Consider the following 12811-nt stretch of genomic DNA (forward strand, 5'->3'; position numbering starts at 1 on the left):
TACTGTATGCACACATCGCATGGTAACACACCTGCACACATCGCATGGTAACACACCTGCACACACCTGCACACATCGCATGGTAACACACTCACACACACACATATGTACTGTATGCACACATCGCATGGTAACACACCTGCACACATCGCATGGTAACACACTCACACACACACATATGTACTGTATGCACACATCGCATGGTAACACACCTGCACACATCGCATGGTAACACATCACATGGTAACACATCACATGGTAACACATCACATGGTAACACATCGCATGGTAACACATCGCATGGTAACACATCGCATGGTAACACATCGCATGGTAACACATCACAATAATCTGCACACACGCATGGTAACACATCTGCACACACACACACACACGATGGTAACACATCTGCACACACACATCGCACATGGTAACACACCTGTACACACATCAATATGTGCTGTATTACACACGCGTGGTAACACACCTGCACACCTGCACATCGCGTGGTAACACATCGCATGGTAACACACGCATTTGGTAACACATCGCATAGTAACACATCGCATGGTAACACATCATACATGGTAACACATCCGTGGGTAACAACATCTGCACGCACACACACATCGCATGGTAACACATCTGCACACACACACACACATCGCATGGTAACAGATCTGCACAATAATACGCATCACATGGTAACACATCTGCACACATCGCATGGTAACACATCACATGGTAACACATCACATGGTAACACATCACATGGTAACACATCGCATGGTAACACATCGCATGGTAACACATCGCATGGTAACACATCACATGGTAACACATCGCATGGTAACACATCTGCACACACACACACACATCGCATGGTAACACATCGCATGGTAACACACATCGCGATGGTAACACATCCGCGGGTAACACATCACATGGTAACACACCGTCGATGGTAACACATCTGCATCACGCCACGCATCGCGTGGTAACACATCGCGATGGTAACACATCACATGGTAATACGTGGTAACACACGCATGGTAACACATCACATGGTAACACATCTGCACACACACACACACATCGCATGGTAACACATCTGCACACACACACACACACATCACATGGTAACACACTCACACACACACATATGTGCTGTATGCACACATCGCATGGTAACACACCTGCACACACCTGCACACATCGCATGGTAACACATCGCATGGTAACACATCGCATGGTAACACATCGCATAGTAACACATCGCATGGTAACACATCACATGGTAACACATCGCAAGGTAACACATCTGCACACACACACACACATCGCATGGTAACACATCTGCACACACACACACACACATCGCATGGTAACAGATCTGCACACACACACACACATCACATGGTAACACATCTGCACACATCACATGGTAACACATCGCATGGTAACACATCGCATGGTAACACATCGCGTGGTAACACATCGCGTGGTAACACATCACATGGTAACACATCGCATGGTAACACATCGCATGGTAACACATCTGCACACACACACACACATCGCATGGTAACACATCGCATGGTAACACATCGCATGGTAACACATCACGTGGTAACACATCACATGGTAACACATCGCATGGTAACACATCTGCACACACACATCGCATGGTAACACATCGCATGGTAACACATCGCGTGGTAACACATCACATGGTAACACATCACATGGTAACACATCTGCACACATCACATGGTAACACATCTGCACACACACACACACACACACACATCGCATGGTAACACATCGCATGGTAACACATCGCATGGTAACACATCGCGTGGTAACACATCGCATGGTAACACATCACATGGTAACACATCTGCACACACATCGCATGGGTGTACATCTGCACACACACACACACATCGCAGATGGTAACACATCTGCAATAATAATAATAACACACATCACATGGTAACACATCTGCACACATCACATGGTAACACATCGCATGGTAACACATCGCATGGTAACACATCGCGTGGTAACACATCGCGTGGTAACACATCGCGTGGTAACACATCGCATGGTAACACATCGCATGGTAACACATCTGCACACATCACATGGTAACACATCTGCACACACACACACACACACATCGCATGGTAACACATCGCATGGTAACACATCTGCACACACACACACACACATCTGCACACACACACACACACATCGCATGGTAACACATCGCATGGTAACACATCACATGGTAACACATCGCGTGGTAACACATCGCATGGTAACACATCACATGGTAACACATCACATGGTAACACATCTGCACACATCACATGGTAACACATCTGCACACACACACACACACACACACACATCGCATGGTAACACATCGCATGGTAACACATCGCATGGTAACACATCGCGTGGTAACACATCGCATGGTAACACATCACATGGTAACACATCTGCACACATCGCATGGTAACACATCTGCACACACACACACACATCGCATGGTAACACATCTGCACACACACACACACATCGCATGGTAACACATCTGCACACACACACACACATCACATGGTAACACATCTGCACACATCACATGGTAACACATCGCATGGTAACACATCGCGTGGTAACACATCGCATGGTAACACATCGCATGGTAACACATCGCGTGGTAACACATCGCGTGGTAACACATCGCATGGTAACACATCGCATGGTAACACATCTGCACACATCACATGGTAACACATCTGCACACACACACACACACACATCGCATGGTAACACATCGCATGGTAACACATCTGCACACACACACACACACATATCTGCACACACACACACACACACATCGCATGGTAACACATCGCGATGGTAACACACATCACATGGTAACACATCATGGTAAATACATCGCATGGTAACACATCACATGGTAACACATCACATGGTAACACATCTGTACACATCGCATGGTAACACATCGCGTGGTAACACACGCGGGTAACACATCGCGCGGTAACACATCATGGTAAATAATATCGCATGGTAACATATCTGCACACACACACACACATCGCATGGTAAATACATCGCATGGTAACATCGCATGGTAACACATCACGTAAATATCACATGGTAACACATCGCATGGTAACACATCTGCACACACACACATCGCATGGTAACACATCGCATGGTAACACATCGCGTGGTAACACATCACATGGTAACACATCACATGGTAACACATCTGCACACATCACATGGTAACACATCTGCACACATCGCATGGTAACACATCTGCACACACACACACATCGCATGGTAACACATCTGCACACACACACACATCACATGGTAAATAATATCGTAATATCACATGTGGTAACACATCGCATGGTAACACATCGCGTGGTAACACATCGCATGGTAACACATCGCGTGGTAACACATCGCATGGTAACACATCATATGGTAACACATCGCGGTAACACATCGCATGGTAACACATCTATAAATACATCTGCACACACATCACATGGTAACACATCTGCACACACACACACACACACACATCGCATGGTAACACATCGCATGGTAACACATCTGCACACACACACACACACACATCTGCACACACACACACACACATCGCATGGTAACACATCACATGGTAACACATCGCGTGGTAACACATCGCATGGTAACACATCACATGGTAACACATCACATGGTAACACATCTGCACACATCACATGGTAACACATCTGCACACACACACACACACATATCGCATGGTAACATCGCATGGTAACACATCGCGATGGTAACACATCATGGTAACACACGATGGTAACACATCACATGGTAACACATCTGCACACATCGCATGGTAACACATCTGCACACACACACACACATCGCATGGTAACACATCTGCACACACACACACACATCGCATGGTAACACATCTGCACACACACACACACATCACATGGTAACACATCTGCACACATCACATGGTAACACATCGCATGGTAACACATCGCGTGGTAACACATCGCATGGTAACACATCGCGTGGTAACACATCGCGTGGTAACACATCGCGTGGTAACACATCGCATGGTAACACATCGCATGGTAACACATCACATGGTAACACATCTCTGCATAATACATCTGCACACATCACATGGTAACACATCTGCACACACACACACACACACATCGCATGGTAACACATCGCATGGTAACACATCTGCACACACACACACACATCTGCACACACACACACACATCGCATGGTAACACATCGCATGGTAACACATCACATGGTAACACATCGCGTGGTAACACATCGCATGGTAACACATCACATGGTAACACATCACATGGTAACACATCTGCACACATCGCATGGTAACACATCTGCACACACACACACACATCGCATGGTAACACATCTGCACATCACATGGTAACACATCATGGTAACACATCGCATGGTAAATATCATGGTAACACATCATGGTAACACATCTGCACACACGCATGGTAACACATCTGCACACACACACACATCGCATGGTAACACACATCTGCACACACACACATCGCATGGTAACACATTTGCACACACACACACATCACATGGTAACACATCTGCACACATCACATGGTAACACATCGCATGGTAACACATCGCGTGGTAACACATCGCGTGGTAACACATCGCGTGGTAACACATCGCATGGTAACACACTCACTCATATCACTGCGCTCCTCCTTTATGGCGTAATGGCCTCCATCCAGCGGTCCTCGTCCTTGTTGTTGACTTTAGCCCTCTCCCGCATGCTTTCAGCTCTCTCTTCCCCTCTCCCTTCCTTTCTAAGTGATCTGATTCCTTCTAGGGCCTTATGTAATAGGAGCTCCCCTCTGTCCGAGGACATTCCCAGAGAGACAGAGTGGGGTCGCACCGCACCACCACGGCAGGACATACTGCGTGAGAGGCCAAACGCCCTATAGTGCTCCGCTAGGCACTTGACTCCGATTGGACATGATGGGCTCAAGAGAGCCATGTGAAGAGGTCAGGGACGAGGCCCGTCAGTGCAGAGTGGGTCATCCATACCCAACTGTAGAGTGCAGTATGAAGTCCTCTTCTTTAGCGATGTGTGTGTTCTGCCAGTGAAAGCCCCTATAGGGCGCTACTCTGGAGCGAGATGGAGTTGAGTTGTCCCAAGTCAGCGTCTAAGGCTGTGCTCATGTAGCCTCTCCTCACGCTAGGGCACAGAGAACGCACTGTTTGTGTTTACACAGTGTCTGATAGAGAGATGGAGATTGATAGGGAAAGTGGTGAACGAAAGAGAGCGCAAGAGAGAGATGGAGAGAGAGAGAGAGAGGTGTGGAAGTGAAAAGGGTGTAAGTGGTGTGTTATATGAAGCGCGAGGCCAGAAGAGGGGGCTGTGTGGAGGAAAGAGAGAGAGACGGGTAGGAGCGCTGCCCGGCCTCCTCTGCTGACCCTGCTGTCCACGCTGTACATCAACGTCTTCAGCGCCAGAGGCTTGTCGGCGCAGATAGCATTGTGTCAGCATTCTGCGGCGAAATCTGCTGTGCTGACCCGCTCCCCCGCTCCCCCACTCCCCCACTCCCCCACTCCTCCAGATGAGATGAAAGTGAGCGGGTCAAGAAACAAAAAGCGTTATGAACGCACCCTCTCTGCCCCCCTTCCCAGCTGCAAACTTGTTATGTCTAGTCAGATGCTGTAATGTCTGCACTCTTAACACCTCAGGCTCAGAGGAGGCTCGATATGAGGATTGGGGCAGCCTATGTAAATTGTGTGTGTGTGTGTCTGTCTGTGTGTGTGTAATGAGGAGTAGGGGAGTCTATGTAAATGGGTGTTGGTAAAGCTTCATCTGAGTTCAGTTTTTTCCATACTCTCTCTAATCACGATGATTCAGCGCGACTGCAGCACAAGGCTTTAATTCCGTGGATAAAAAGATCAGCGTCAAAAAAAAAGTTCTCACTCTCACTCTCTGACTTTTGCCTTTTTTTACTTTGAACTCGTTCCATTCTATTCTCCTCTCTGCCTCTGCTTTTCTTTGCTGTGCTCACAAAGTGATGTGCTGTGTGTTGGGGTCAAGGCCCGTTGTTCCCAACGTGTCTAAGGACTTGTATTAATGTCTGGCAAGTTTTAGAGAAAGGTTCTCTGCAGACTGTCCTCACACTTTTCAGTTTTCACATAAACAAGAACAACACACATCACTTTGCAAGAAGTGAATGGCCACTGCCAATGGCAACAGGTTTTGTATCTGATTCATCTTTCCTATCATTCCAATACAGTTTTCTCCATTCACTTGGTAGCCTGAAAATCCTGTGACGTTGCACAAATGCCAACCTTAAGTTAAGTTTTTCCCTTAAAATCTGATTTGCTGATCCCTTAAAATAAAAAACAGTTGCACAAACACCTTTTCCCAAACACGTTTTCCTCCTGGGTTCCTTAACATTTTCCCCTTAGTATTTAAGGGTTTGTCCTTATCTTGTAAGAAATCCCTTAAACTGTTGCACAAAAGACCTTAGTAGTCTAACTAAGGGGAAAATCCTAAGGGACATCTGACTCTACCTTAACCATATTATTGTGTAATTGTAATGAAAGTGAGACTTTTGCTTAGCCTGGCCCTGCCTACTTAGATCTTCTTTCAGGGAATTCTACTCTGGATCACCATAGTCCATAACCGTTTCCCTCAGACAAGAAAAAACAAAACTTATTGTGATAAACAGAAGCAGCAACACCTGCAAACACCAAAAAATGCAGTTGGAAAAATGCAGAAATTTATTTACAGTAAATGTAGACCCACATACATTGTTTCCTGACTGATGCTGTTTTATTGTCAGTTTGTAACGTTTAGGCGAAGTAGGAAGTAACGTTAGGAATCTCTGAATAATGTGATTGGTAAGGCTGGACCAATGATTTTAAAGTTAGTGCCCATTGCGATGCAAGTGTTGCAAACATTTCCCAATCGAGAGTTACCAGCCTTTGGATATTTCCAGGCTAACATTTGCTATGCAACAGCTAAAACCTCAAAGTTCTATTTGTGTGAACAAATGTTTGCGGGCATTCATTGGTTTTCTTATACACATTGATTTACAGCCTCCTGGATATGTCTGGCAAGTTTCAGAGAAAGTCCTCTAAAGACTGCCCTCACACTTTTCAGTTTTCACATAAACAAAAACAACACACAGCACTTTGAAAGAAATTAATGGCCACTGCCAATGGCAGCAGGTTTTGGATATCTGACTCTTTCGTATCATTCCACAACAAACCCATTCACTTGGCGTAATTGTAATAAAAAGTGAGATATTTGCTCTGCAACAGCTAAAACATCAAAGTTCTATTGGCGTGAAAAGCGTTTACGGGAATACATTGGTTTCCTTACACACTTTGATTTCCAGCGTCTTCAGTTGCAACTCCCACAGGTGCACTTTCAGATGTGTACTCCGTGAGGTGCTGACCGCGCTATACTGCACCATGCTACTGTATCTCATGCTGACAGCGCTATACTGCACCATGCTACTGTATCTCATGCTGACAGCGCTATACAGCACCATGCTACTGTATCTCATGCTGACAGCGCTATACAGAACCATGCTATCTCATGCTGACAGCGCTATACAGCACCATGCTACTGTATCTCATTCTGACAGCGCTATACAGAACCATGCTATCTCATGCTGACAGCGCTATATATATAGCACCATGCTACTGTATCTCATTCTGTTGGATTGGTAGTCAACAGTCTACCGCTTCCATAAATTGACCATGTCCTTCTGTGCATCAAGTCGAACAGAACAAAAATCACAGACTATAAAAATGCAGAACGAAAATCACAGGCTATAAAAATGGAGAGTGGAGTAGAGGTTAGAGATTCAGAATAAGGAAATGAGTGGAACCAAAAGAACCAAGAGTACTGATCTCAGTCTGCCCCCATGTCCCTGGCGGTGAAGTGGTGCCCCTCCTATGTTCCGGTTCTCTGGCAGTGCCAACCTGCTCAGCTCCTCTCTGTTCTGTGTGCCAACAGGTTCTGCATGCAGAAGAGTGCCAAGCTCGTGCCAGGGGTGACGCTGGACCTGATTGAGAAGTAGGTGTTCACGTTTCCGCTTATTTGTTTGTTTTTGTTGTTTGTTATCGTTTGTCTTATGGTTCCTTCTGAAACACACAACACCACACACACACACACCCAGAAGCGCTCGCGTAGCCCTACATGCCCTACAAGTCCCACCATAATCAATTTCATAGACACACAGTGCCATAGATACACAATCACTTTGTGATGCATGCCATACACACACACATATTCTCTTTTCTGTCTCTCCCCTAAGCCACCCACACACACACCCACACACGCATACACACACACACCCACACACGCATACACACACACACCCACACACGCATACACACACACACCCACACACGCACACACACACACACCCACACACGCGATAAGATACAGTTGTAATGAAATGTGTAGGTTTATGGGTTTATGCCCTTTATGGGAGTTGTACATCAGGGTTCTATACATCCCCCACCCCTCCTCTTTCCTCTGCTTTTGTTGCTGTTGTCTTTTGTTTTGTATCACTCTTCTCTTTTCCCCTCGTTTGACTCCATCAGCATTTAAAAGCGGCGCTGACGGTTTTAAAACCCTTCCTCTTTTGTTATAAAGCCCCGGCTTCTCCCGCCAGCTGCCGCGCAACCACGCTGCCTTCCAGTCACCGCTCAGGTGATGGATATTCTGGATGAGGCGGGCTGGAAAGCACAGGGTTAGTCCTCTGGCCGATAGGAGAGGATTTGGTGTAGAGGGCTGGTGAATTATACATAAAGAGAGAGAGAGAAGGAATGAAGGAAGGAAGGGGAGAGACAGAGGGAAGAGAAGAGAGAAAAAGAAGCAGAGAGGGAGAGAGAGAGAGAGAGAGAGAAAGAAAGAAAGAAAGAAAAAGAAGCAGGCAGAGAGAGAGGGTGAGATGTGGAATTCCAATTGATATGGATCTGCATGGAGCCCCCAAAAGTCATTACAGCACACAGAGGCAGTCGGGGCAGAGAGAACCTCAAACGAAGTTCACAAATGCCTCCCAATTCCCCCAACTCTGCCCAGACTCAGGCATGTTCTCCAGCTCGCATTCTCCTGTTTTTACCCTCCCTCTCTGCAGCTTCTGTATTTTTATTGTTATTCTTTACCCCCCCCCCCCCCCCGTCTCTTTGTCTCTCTGTCCCACACACACAAACACTCACACCTCTCTTTCTCTCTCTCTCTCACTCACACTCTCTCTTTCACACACACACTCTCCTTCACTCACACCCAGAAACTAAGCTCACAAACATACGTAGGTTTTTTCCTGCAGGGGTATTAAAAAAAAATTTCTTATATATGCACATGCATTGACAATCGCAGGCTTCATACTGACGTACTCTGGCTCCCAGTCATATCTCAACACACACACACACACACACACACACACACACACACACACACACACACACACACACACACACACACACACACACACAGCCCTCTGCGGTGCTTTCCTCAGGAGTTTAATTAGAGGGTGTTAAGCTGAGCTGTATCTCATAGTGTCACGCTGCAGTCAGAGTGTCTGCACAGGCCCTCTGCCCGGAGCTCTCACGCTTATCTCGGTCGTCATGGGAAGATGCAGGTGCAGGCGTACGCCGCTCTCCTCCGGGAAACTCCTCCTCCTCCTCCCTCCTCCCTCCTCCTCCTCATCTCCATCAGCACCACACCCAAATCTCTCCCTCACTTGATCCATTTTCCATGCTCCATCCCTTTCATGGGATCCGTAAGCTTCCCCTCGACACTGTTTGGTTTATTTACGGCATGTCTTCCAGGTGTGATGGAGGATGATGGAGAGGTGCCAACCACCTGAGGCATGAAAGACGATGTTGACCCCGAGGGAAGGGGAGGGGAGGGGAGGGGGAGCGTACATCCTTTGAACAGTGGAACAGATGAAAGGGTCCCACACTGACATGATAGGTGTTTTTTCCCTTGCTTCTGTTCGGCCCATAATACACCAGGCTCTGTCATGCACGCACAGGTCCTCTACAGTTGTGTGAAAGGGTCTGAAAAAAGAATAAAATCATCATCAAGGCATCATCTTGAAAAGGCATCACACTCAGTTGTCACAGCCCTGTATCAGGGGTAACATATTGTTTTTTTTTATGGCGCATTGTCCTAGATATTCAGCATCTTCTGATGAACTTGCAGAGATTCACTTACTTGGCAGAGGAAGGGCTGTGCTTGCTCCCCTGTTCAGTCACTCACTTTTGTTCAGTAAATCACTTTATTTAGACCATCACATAACCTTTTATTTGGGCACAAATAAAACTTTTTTTTTTGTGGTGTTTTGGTGGAACTTCAAGCTAGAACTGGCTTGAACTTCAGGGTCAGCTGAGCATCCTGCTGTGTGGTCAGAGCTATTGAGTGTTGTAAGAAAAAATAGGAAAGGTTTTCTCTTCTTCGGAATGATGCAGCAAAATGCTTTATTCCAGTGTAAAATGGTAGAAAGGTTCACAAAGGTTCAACCTATGCCTGCCCTCGGCATATTCTCTGGAGTTCTCTCTCCTTCGTCCTGACTGGGTGAACTACTTTGTCCTGTCTCAAAGAACTAACTAAAAGTTACCAACTCAAGTCATTATATGCTGGTCTCAATGCAAATTAATCTGGCTTCTACCCAGATAGCCTTTTGTCCTATGTATATGATAATTGAGGTAACCTCACACCTTTGGCTGGGATGGTTCTCAGTGGCTTACCCCCCAAAACCCATTCTATGATTGTTGGTGTTTCACACCTCACCTGGCGACTGGCGCCAAACTGTCTGGCCTGCCATCAGAACTTAATCTTGGTTGGAGAAATGATATCACTCATCCAATTCGGCAGGATTCATTTCTTACAGTGTGTACACCACACTCCCCCCACACCCAAAGACATGTTGCTGGGACTAATGTTCGCAGTGCAGGACACAACTGCTTTGAAAAACTGTGTTTTTTTCAGACCCTGTATCTGTAGATTGGGCACATCAAAAGGTTGACCATCCTATGATGCCCTGCAAATGCCCTGCTATAACCTCCTGAATTGACCCATCTCACTCCCACAGTTGAGTCACGTCTGATCACCTCTGTGGTTTCCTTTGGAATTTCATTCAACATGACATTTTAGGATCAGAATATTAATACGCTTCGACAAACAGTCCAAAAAGATCATCTTATAATTTTCCCCAGTTGGACCCTGAGCCGCGTCCTTGAGAGACAACGCTGACCCGACTCGGCTTACTGTAAGCTTTGATCTGACCGCGCGCTCGGCTCAACGTGTCCCCTGGCAGCCGCCACGCTTCAAACCTCAAGTCGACACACAGAATGTTAATAACAAGGAGGATGTTTGAACAGGGCTGCACAATTAATTAATGTTTAATCGAAATAACAATTTGAACTAATGCAATTAGCTAATCGCCAAAGCGGCAAGTAATTGTGCAGCTCACAACTCTCCCAGTGGTTGATCTTGTCACAACTATGATTTTTATATTCATGTCATCCTCACTGTGGCAGACAGTGAAGCTCAACTAACAGAAGTGCTGTACTTCTCATGCACTAGGCATGCTCAATGCTCACCAATCAAAAGTGGCCCAACTTCAAGTGAAATTTGGAAGATGGAACTGAAGCTTGACTTGCAAATCATATCACAATCAAAATATCTGTCAGAAAAGTAGCAGTTAAACCGTGCTGCCCTTGAATAGATTACTTTATGACCATCTTCACTTCTTCAAGCCCGTCTGCAGCAGGAAGTCATAGAAGCCTCTGAAGCCACAGGAGAGGCAGGCTTCCTGTGTTAGACAGACAGCCAGGCAGACAGAGCGGAGAGTCTGGATCTTTGTCTGGGCTACTCCAGGAACCACGCCGTAGGCATCCTCTTGTGATTTTTGGATGCAGCTGAATAATGGAACTGGCTCATGAAAGCGCAATGTTGACGATCATCTCACTGCTGGTAATGAGGGGCTAGGCAGGGCGACGCCGAAGATTGTCTCCATCCAGCCGCTGCAGTGGATCAAAGCACTCACGACTTGGTAAATATTAGTGTGTTGGAGGGAGCCGTTTGCTCCAGCAGTGCAGACGCCTGATGATGATGCAGCTGTGGGCTGTGAGGACGCAGGGTTTTCCAGCAGACCAGACAGTGGAATTAAAGCTCCTCATGCGTGAGATTTCTACTTCAGCTCACTTTCATGAGAGAGGTAGAGAGAGAGAGCGAGAGAGACAGAGGGAGAGAAGATGAAAGAGCGAGAGAGAGAGAGAGGAATAGAAACAGGCAGTGGGTGAGAGGGAGAGAAACGCAGAGAGAGAAAGAGAACAGAAAGAAGGAAAGAGAGAGAGCGCGAGCACAGTTCCTCGGAGGAGCCGTGGCAGCTGAGAGCCCAGGGCCTGTGCCAGCCTCCGTGCCACCCAGGCTCCCGTGCCCTGAAAGATGATAAATGACGAGCACTTCTCTGCCATGCCAAGTGGGGGAAGAGAAATAAGGGCCGCCGTCTCGTTTTGGGAGCTGGTACCGTCGGGCGGGTTGGGAGGGTATTTCCAGCGACTTGAGATGAACTGCAGGGAGTCACTAACATGGCACATGGAAATGCGCTGATTACTTCCTGTTCTATTCTTGGTGTTGTTGTTGCCGCAAGGCTTTAGTGAGACTAGGCCGCGC

General features: G+C 46.7%; 1 protein-coding gene across 9 annotated transcripts in view; it reads left to right on the top strand.

Annotated features, from left to right (window-relative positions):
* Positions 1 to 12811, top strand: part of rptor (regulatory associated protein of MTOR, complex 1) — a 151358-nt gene that overhangs the window by 71198 nt on the left and 67349 nt on the right. For all 9 annotated transcript variants that reach the window (XM_048247335.1, XM_048247337.1, XM_048247340.1 and 6 more), the window contains exon 8: positions 8138 to 8197. In XM_048247335.1, the coding sequence (XP_048103292.1) occupies positions 8138 to 8197 (60 nt within the window). The remainder of the gene's footprint in view (positions 1 to 8137; positions 8198 to 12811) is intronic.

This window comes from Alosa alosa, chromosome 7 (assembly GCF_017589495.1).
Source record: "Alosa alosa isolate M-15738 ecotype Scorff River chromosome 7, AALO_Geno_1.1, whole genome shotgun sequence".
NCBI classification, from domain to species: domain Eukaryota; kingdom Metazoa; phylum Chordata; class Actinopteri; order Clupeiformes; family Clupeidae; genus Alosa; species Alosa alosa.